This window comes from Lepisma saccharinum, chromosome 7 (assembly GCF_977018435.1).
Source record: "Lepisma saccharinum chromosome 7, izLepSacc3.1, whole genome shotgun sequence".
NCBI lineage: Eukaryota > Metazoa > Arthropoda > Insecta > Zygentoma > Lepismatidae > Lepisma > Lepisma saccharinum.
The window spans coordinates 69,448,372-69,458,354 of record NC_139235.1 but is presented as its reverse complement, the minus strand read 5'-3'; the positions used below and the strand labels follow the sequence as shown (position 1 = coordinate 69,458,354).

The window sequence follows — 9,983 nt, the reverse complement described above, 5'->3', positions numbered from 1 at the left end:
CACAAAACACAAATGTAGAAACTCAACACAACTACAATGTTGTGTGTTTCTGGAGACTCCAATATTTTTTTTTGCTACACCACAATTGCATTTCTTAAGAATTTTTTTCTTACAACCTACGCACTTTTCAAAGAAATGAAGCTGTACTGATTATAATGAAGCGGTTGATTTGTGATGTTGGTTTTATTTAAATTTTACATAAAGCAAAGCAGTCAACTTGCATGGTATCCTTGCATGAAACTGTATTACAAATACAGCACGTTTTGACTGAGATGTTTGGCAACATTGACTTCATGTGCTGCCCTCTTTCAAGAACGTAGGAAATTGTCCCACGCGTAAGTTGTAATAAATTATTTTAGTATTTGTTAGTATCGAGAATAATCGTAAGTGAAAATTGTACTTTACTATCATATTTGAGCTAAAAATCAAAGTATTTGTTGTTTAGATACATTGTTGAGAAGAATTATGTATTTTCTCGTTCTTGTAACTTATAAATGCACGGCAAAACTCGATGCATATGTCTGTTCAGAACGTAGTGTTTATCTAAATAACTTTAATAATAGGAAGAAGTTATAATCGGAGCGAATTCATGAAGTATTATATTGAAACTTGTGGTTTTGGTGCAACACCGAAATCAAGCCCCGAATTTTAAAGTAATATTTCATTATCCGTAAGTTGAAAGTCTACATCTCACATGCTTGATAACGCTAGTTAAGCCGATCTACAGTGGTAATCCATGTCAATTTTTCTGTTTTGAGATGTTTAATGTACAACTTTATTATCTTGAAAAGTATTTCACCATGAGGCACATAGTGGTTACGATTTCTGCAATGCGATGTGATATGGTGAACACCATTCTCTGCCACCTGGTCTGGTAAAGCCCCAAAACCGATTATGGAGGGACATTGACGGGAAAACTTCTACCATGGAAGTAGGACTTTGTAACCTGCCTGGCAGTTGGACACACTACTGACTGGATAATCCTGTTACTAATAAATATATTTTTAAAATTTACTAACTGATAAGAAAATCCTCTTCAAGTCTAGCCCTCAAAAACTTGTGTCCAACCGGAAACCCAAGAAGGGCAGCTCATGCAAGCTACATTTAAAATCATAATTTCTTCGGTAACCAGTACTTAGTAACACTTTTAACTGTACTACTTAGTTTCTCCAAGCTTCGAATTTATTCCCACAATCGTTTCCAGTATTCTAAAGCACTTCCTACTACTCCATATGGCTAAAAGTGCCTAAAAATCCTGTAACACACTGGAACCGTTACCTTATGCTTACATTGTAGGTGTGAAATGACACGGCAATTCATGCTGACAACTTAAGCATCAAAGCTGAAGACATAGTCCCCGAAATTTGATTACTCCAGAGAATCAAATGTTGAAAGTACAGTATACTGCCATCTGTTGACAGTCCTTTCAGAAGGTGTACGTGCTCAGATTTTCAGTTTTCCCCCTTGGTTTCTCTATACCAGTATTCCTATTTGTGTTCTCCATATGTATGTATAGGCCCTCCCCCCGATTATGTTTCAAAAATTCAACAATGTTAAATATTACGTCTCTTTTGCTTGTGTGCAGTTTTATCCTTCACGATGATGCAAACACTTGGTACTTAAAAAAATTAATGACAATACGTGGAAGAATGCCGTACATTTTGGCAGTGAAGGGTCAAGATTACACAAGAAGTAGCTGATTGAATATCCCATACCCTGTTGCTTGAAGGGTGTTCACGGAGCTCACTAATCTCCAACTGAAAACAGAAAAACTTCAATTTGTTATCTTTTCTGCTTTATGAAACACTACATTTCAGGATAATTATTTTACAAAGCAGCTTTCATTCATGAAGTCTTCACAATGCTTCAGATTTACCAATTTCCTCCGATTGTTGACAAGAAAATCTCACTGGATTAGGCAGCGAGAACCCGGTGCACATTTGATGCTACGAACTCCCTCTGCTGTATTCTTCCTGTGTTCTAGCTCTACGGAAGAAGCCGAGAGAAACCAAGAGGGGAAAACTGGAAATCGGAGCACATGCCCCTTCTGAAAGAACTGTCACTAGATGGCAGCAACTGTTAAATGTTGGAGATGTGTGGGTAGTGGCAGAGGCATTTTTTTTTTTTTTTTTTTTTTTTGGCTATTCCCAAGTATTTTATTTTCGTTTAGCTTCTGTATTGTAGAAAAGTAAACAGTAGTTAAGATATAATGCAAGCAATCACTGTTTGCATTGTTATATTAATTCCTAAGATCTTCGATGTTTTAGTGTAACATATTCCCTTTCCAATTCATTTTGCCAAAAAAAAGGCCACAAACTTCCTGAACAACTCCATTGGAAACAGTTGTTGAGCACCCGAAGCCTTGCAAGGCGGAGGTTTTATGTTTTCAAACACTATATCACCAAAATGAGCAGACTTATACTTACATAGACATTTAAAATTTGTTGCTGAAACCTTTAGATAATGTAGACGAGTCAAAAAGAAGATAATGTAGACGAGTCAAAAAGAAAGAAGTCTTAAGACACTGCTAAATTCTAGTTGAAAATAATATTTATCTTTGAAAACATGTAAACGAGTATGGATAAATATCCAATATATTTGTATTGTAAATAAATTATAATTGTTATAACTCGTACAGGTGTAAACTTTAAAACAGTAATTTTAAGTTGCGATTTACAATTCACATCATGAAGTTTGAGCATTGCCAGAAACTTACCAATGGAATATAGGAAAGCTGCTGTGAAATTACAAATAGCTATTGAAATTTAACAGAAACATATATACAGTGCTGTGCAAATTAATGTGGACAAAGAGAGAAAAAACTTTTTTTTACAGTTTTTTACTCTTTATGTGAGATAATCGAATAAATATGTAACATACACTTATACTAGTAGTATCAGCTAACTTTTTGATGCGTACTTGATAATGTTTACAACAATTGCAAGGTTTGAAGCATTTTTGTTGTTTCATTACTGTCATTGTGGTGCAATGCCAATTGTTAACCAACAGACTTCTGTGAGTGCTTGGCTGTAGTAAACACGCATTTGTTATGCTCAGTGTTCCTACGTGTTTTCAGTATGGGTATAACACCCAGAAAACGTTCTAGAATTATTACATTGAGTGAGAACACATCCATGACTGTGCGACAAATCGGTGAAGTGGCTGGTGTTGTGAAATCAGCGGTGTCAAAAATTATTAGAAACTACAGGGCAACTGGTAGTTTTTCTCCAAAACGAAAAGGAAAGTATGGTAGAAAATGTAAAACAACACCTAGAACTGACACGTTACTGCTAAGAAACAGTATAATTCACCCATACAAAACAAATATGGACCTGCAACATGATTTGCTTTCTACTGGGATCAGTATTGATGCATCAACTGTTCGACGTCGCTTGCTTGAAGTTGGAAAAAAATCCAGGAAACCGGTTAAAAAGCAATTGTTGACCGCTAAAATTAAGACAGAACACCCAAAATGGGCTAGGAAATACCAGAAATAGACAGTAGCTGATTGGAGAAAGGTAATATTCTCAGATAAGTCTCACTTTGAAGTGCATGGCTACAAAGCTTCTGTTGTGCGACGAAGTCCAGGTGAATCTTTACGACCTGAACATTGCATTCAGACAGTCAAACACCCCACCCCCAAGCAAATGTTTTGTGGATTCTTTACTTGCAGTGGACCTGGAGGTCTTGTACCAGTGAATGGAATGATGAATTCCTCAAAATACATTGAGATATTGAGGCGCAGAATTCTCACACACAATCAAAATCTACTAACGACGGCAATAAATTTTCCAGCATGAGCTTGCTCCTTGCCACACATCAAGGTCTGTACGGAAATTTGCTTCTGACAACAATTTAACGATTCTAGATTGGCCAGGGAATTCACCAGATATTAACCCCATTGAAAACTTATGGGGTATTGTGAAGAAACGTGTTGCAAAAATGGACTGTTCAACGAAACAAATGGTCATTACCAGTGTGATTCACGTGTGGTTTCATGACAGTGATATCAAAGTTATGTGTTCAAATTTGGTTGAATCAATGCCAAACTTCATCAAGCAGCTAATAGTAGCCAAAGGAGGACATATTTCATACTAGTGTAAGTGTTTGTTATGTACATCTCCAATAAGGAGTAAAGAACTGTGAAAAAATGATTTTAATTCTTAGGAACAGGTAAAATAATTTCCAACACTAAATAAGGAGAGAAAATGCATTGTTTACCCTATTATTTTTTGCATTGTTTACCTTATTTTTTTCCCCTTGTTTTCGAGGCTATGGATGGGTGAGCGGATGTTAAGCAGAAATGATAAATCAACATTAATTAAAATTGACCTGTGTTTTGTAAATGGATTTTTTCTTGGTGCTCTGGTGGAGTGGCTAGTACAATACATGGTTCTAGGCTCGTATTCTTCATAAAACAAGTGTTATTATATTCATGTTTTGTTGTGTCGTAAGGACATAAAAAAAAACAAATTTTATGAGTAGTGAAGGAAACTGACGTTTGGTAGGTTGCAGATAGATTGTTATGTGTTAGAAAGATTAACTAATCAAATATAAGTTAGACTCATTCGCTTTATATATACACACCCATGTTCATGGGCAACAAATGCTAGCGACTGGTAGACAAAACTAAAAATAATTCAGACATAACCAGTTTTTTTCCCCCAGAAGACAGCTTAATTTTTTTGCGAATATGGGCAAAGAAATCCATATTTTGAAATGTGACCTTAAAACTTTTAATTTATTAAATAATACAAGATTGGATTAAAAGTAATTAACTATTGCACCGGTGTTGTGTTCCTAAAGAAGGTTCTACCAGTAACAGCGTGAACAACTATACTGTACTCTAATATATAGCCAATTACGATATTGCTGAATATTTTAAAATTTGTGTTCCATAGTTCAAAAACTTATAATGGAATGTTCATGATTCTGGTGTAATGGTACACGTGTTACAGAAAACCCACACACATGGAGAAAAAAAATATACTGTGCTTATTATTTAAGAACAAAGAAAAAGTAATGGAAATTTCTGTAACTGAACTCTTAATTATAAAAAGTAAAAAATAAATAAACTGAATTGGAAAATGCAGCCACCTGATGACTGGGTGCCCTATGTTTGTCTACTCCTGTGTATCACTTAGATTGTAAATTAAATTACAGCAACAAATTTTGTTAGTAGGGAAGGAAATTCATATGTATTAATGGTTACAGGCAGATTTTTTAGATTTTTCTAACCCAAGATGGATGTAACTAATCAGATACAAGAAATTTCTGTTTCGTTTGATCCTCATGTACATCCATGTTCTTTGGCAACAAATGATAGTGATATTCTCAATGATTTTTCATGTTATTTTCAGAATGGCAGATTCTGGAGGAGGTCGAGGTGGTTTCAGGGGAGGCTTCGGCACAAGGGGTAGAGGACGTGCACGAGGCAGAGGCCGTGGACGTGGACGAGGGAGGGGGAAGGAGGCTGAGAAGGAATGGATCCCAGTTACTAAACTAGGCCGACTTGTGAGAGATGGGAAAATCCGAACTCTTGAGGAGATCTATCTATTCTCTTTACCAATCAAGGTAACATTATTTTTTGTTTTGTTTGTTTTTTTGGCGAAGAAATGTAGTTGTTAACATTTAATTATTAGAATATACATGTCCTGTATGAGTGATCTTGTAGCCTGATCTATACAGAACAAATTGAGATACGTTGTGTACAGAAATTATATTATTATTAGTTTCCCAAATATTAAATGTGATTTAAGTAGTACTCAGTTTAAAATTACATATTGTAAAAAGTTCAGCATATGAGGGTTACACAGAAGGCCACTGACATCAAGTGTTTTTTTTTTTTACTAAGAATTGCAATCAAAAGTTTATCATAAGGGAAGCTGAAGTAGAGGAAAAGTCACAATTTTCCCCTGAATCTTCAAGACAGTGCCAAACACAAGTGATTTCCCCTTTTACTTATATTTGCTTCTCTCAAGATGCTGCAATTGAGAAACAGAGAATCTACTTGGTTGTTGCCAATATTGATCAGCAGTAAATGTTAGCATGTGGTGTAGGTTATTTTTTTTATTGTGACCTTAAAAGCTTGGAACAGTTGTCCTGGGCATGCCATTAAAATATGCTTGGCTTGCCACATACCAAGATCTTAATAATAATAATAAAAAAAAAAAACCCTTGGTTTGTAACCCTGTATTTCACAAAGTTCAATTCTTCAGGGACAAGTTCTGAAATAGGAGTACTTGTACATGCCACACTTCGATGGGAACAGTGTGTTTTGACCTTCCCATGAATGCCTAGTTTTGTATTTATATGGCTGCTTTGTCCAGCATGTAAGTTGTTCTTACGGTGTGCTAAGTTGGTGAATGGGATTCTAGCCCTGTCTGGTTTGTTACACTTTTTGACACTTCGCACTTGTGTCCGAAGAGAGGGCGAACTAAATGGATGGATCTATTGGGTTGGTGCGAATAAAATGTCCGGCCCAGGTGTGTCATTGCCAAAGGCCAAAAAAATCAAAACTACAATACCTGGTCAATCAAAATAGTCGCCGTCTGCAGCCACACACTTTTGTCATAGCTCAGCCAACAATTGGATTCCATGGCGAAAGAAGTCTGGAGTCTGCGACGCAAAGATCTCCTCAACGGCATGTTTCACCGCCCGATCATCAGCGAAGGTCTCCCCGTCAGGAAGTGATCGAGATGCCGGAAGTGATGGTAGTCATTGGAAGAGAGGTTGGGAGAATATGCTGGATGAGGAAGGGTTTCATATTGCAACTCATGGAGAGCCTGCACCGTCCTTTGCGGGACATGTGGGCAAGCATTGTCGTGCAACATGAGGACACCATGTCTGTGGACCATTGCTGGATGCTTGTGGAGAAGTTTGTGGTGCATTTCATGGAATTCAGCACTGTAACAATTTGCATTGATGGTTTCACCTTGCCTGAGAACGACATGATGGATCACACCCACCATAGACCACCATACCAGCAACAACACCTTCCGTGGGTGGAGACGTGGTTTCTGAAACTGCCCTGGACTTTGATCACGATCCAACCATAGTCCTGATCATTTATGATTGTCATAGCAAATTCATTTTTCATCTGAAGTGACAATCCGATGCAGCAAACCATCCCAGTTATTCCTTTCACTCAGAGAACTGCACACCTCCAGACGGTGAGTCTTGTTGACCGGTGTCAAATCATGTGGTACCCATGAGTCAACTTTTTCACTTTACTGATCGCACGGAGCCGCCAAACGACAGTGGTATGGTGTATGCCTAACTCGTCTGCAATGGCATGAACACTTTTCCGAGGGTCCGCTTCCACGGGGTTCCTGAGGAGCTCATCCAAACATGATGTTGGTCGATGGCCACTGGGTTCATTTTGCAATGCTGTGTCACCGGAACGAAATTTGACAAACCAGCGGCGAATGGTGCGTTCATTTACCATTCCTGGCCCAAATGCACTGTTAGTGTTTTTGGCGGCTTGCTGAGCAGAATGTCCCAGTTTGAATTCGTAAAGACAAATCACTCGCAATTGTGTGTTCTCCATGGTGCACTTTCAGATGACCCTGTTCAGCAACACACTGCCTCCTGACTGTCTGGGTGATCCAGCCTGTTTGCTGGACGTATACAGAGTTTATGACGTTAGACCTGTAACCTCAGTCAATCCCTGTGTTGTGTTGTTGAGGTGAGTTTCCCACCAGACGTCAAAGCGGACATTTCATTCGCACCAACCCAATATTAAGTTAATCTACACTTTATATTTTGAAATAATTATTCAGTTTGCATTATTGTGCTGTCTTATCCATTCATCATTTTATTAGTACAAATAAAGTCTGCATAGTAGCATTTCTCCAAAGTATCCTATTTTTATTCATTGCTGGGAATGCTGTGTTCTATATTAGTTCATTTTAATCATTCAGGGATATTGACCCACTGTACCCCCTCAAGAATTTTGTTTTAATAGACAGATTTCGATATCTTACGTAATATAAAATTGGTTCCAGCATACGGAAGATACATATAATGGAGATATGATCCCAAGATATGGCATTCATAAGTAAAAAACTGCCACTATGAGTACTTGTGCCACATTTTATTAGTAAAAACAATTTGTATGCACACTAAAATGGTGAAAGAACACGTCAGAAATTGGTATCATCTAACTTAACAATGTAAAATTGTAGCTGCTGTTGTGGAATGTTGTTTTGGGTGCTATATTCACTTGCGCGAAGCCTTCAGGCTGTTCTTGCTTCACGGTAAAGTAACACACTAATGCAATAGATGCACTTTATTTCACAATAACACATCTCTACAAATTAAAAACAACTGAAATGTTCATAAACAATATAATTCTATAATACATGCAAAATATTTCACTTTCACAAAGGGGTATTAGAGGGTCATGGGTACCACTCATTGATGTGCTTGATAAGTATCTTCAATGTACTATATTTTTTCTTTCCAGGAGTTTGAAATCATTGATTTCTTCATTGGATCTGCTCTGAAGGATGAGGTCCTGAAGATTATGCCAGTTCAGAAACAGACTCGAGCTGGTCAAAGGACAAGGTTTAAAGCATTTGTAGGTGAGTCAGTACATCAACCTTCTGAATGATACAGAGGGTCCTATTAATCAAATTGGGCCTCCTTGATGGCATAGTGGTAAGGTCGTTGCATTGTAATCAAAGGGTCCTAGGTTCACTACCTGGTGGATCCACATAGTGATTCGGATTCCGATTTAAATTGGGAAGATACTCCAATACTGAGTGAATTAAATCATTTCGCACTTAGTTTCTGACCTAGTAATTTATATATATATATATATATATATATATATATATATATATATATATATATATATATATATATATATATATATATATCCATAGCCTGATATGATCCTTGAATCATGTGCGTTCGGTCAGTGTGTTATTGGAAGAATGTACAATTCATGATGCTACTTGCCTAACAACATTGATAACTGACCTGTCCACTTCTACCGATACTACTACTTAAAGCATGTAAACATAAGATTCAGAGATTTAGGTATTTTTGGTCTCCGGGAGTGATGCCAGATAATTTTGATGGGATGGGCAGATATAATAGTCAGAGGTAGACGAAACAGAATAATTCACGATCCAGCTTTTTTTTTTCCTTCTAATGCAGTGTAAAAATCCTTGAATCTAAGTATAGGTTTTTGTACTCTAATTGCAGCTGGGCCTAGTTCTGACAAGGGAAGTGGGGATTATGCTGCAGACCAACCAGACAACAGCGGTCGCGAGAAGAAGTACTACGTGAACCTCTTTTGACTGGCTGCAGCGTTTCTTATCATGCTGGATTGGTCGGTTCCCCGATCCCCACTTCCCTTGCCAGCATTACTATTACTGCCGTAACAGAAAATACCTTTAAGATAAAGCTACAAATTTTGAAATGTGATATTTTAAACATTTAATTTATTGATTAGGACAAGATTGGATTAAGAGTAATTAATTCTTGCACCGAAGTGGCCTTCCTAAAGAAGTACCGGCAACAGCATAAATAACTATGCAATACATTAATGTATATGGATGACTCTACTACACTTGCATGCAAAGAAATGGACCCACCCCACACTTTTGACATAAAATGTTTTTCAGAAGAAAAGGAAATAAGCAAATAAAACAATAAAAGAACTATGAAGTATGTTGTTCCATTTGGATAGGCGAATGCAGAGTTCACTAGCGCCTCCAAACGGTTGGAAGAAAAAGTAATAACAAGTAAACCTTTTATGTCAAAAGTGTGAGGTGGGTCTATTTCTTTGCACTCAATTGTATATCACTGCAGATTTTTAAATAGGTCTGTTTATGTGTGTTAGGGATGGTCACAATGTCTGGATAATGGATATCTCGATTTGAAATTATCTGATGTATATTTTGGATGCAATGGATAATTTGGAAATTGTATAGAACAAATTTGATGAAGAATTTGTAGAAAATCCATACAGT

At 37.0% G+C, this 9,983-nt stretch overlaps 1 protein-coding gene across 2 annotated transcripts in view; it reads left to right on the top strand.

Annotated features, from left to right (window-relative positions):
- Positions 1-233: 233 nt before the first annotated feature.
- RpS2 (ribosomal protein S2) overlaps positions 234-9,983 on the top strand; it is a 35,725-nt gene continuing 25,975 nt past the window's right edge. The window contains exons 1-3 of one of the 2 annotated variants that reach the window (XM_083125401.1): positions 234-335; positions 5,361-5,574; positions 8,468-8,585. In XM_083125401.1, the coding sequence (XP_082981527.1) occupies positions 5,362-5,574; positions 8,468-8,585 (331 nt within the window). In that variant the 5' untranslated portion in view covers positions 234-335; position 5,361. Of the gene's footprint in view, positions 336-365; positions 384-5,360; positions 5,575-8,467; positions 8,586-9,983 lie in introns of those variants that run through there. The other variant, XM_083125402.1, reaches the window with a different exon arrangement.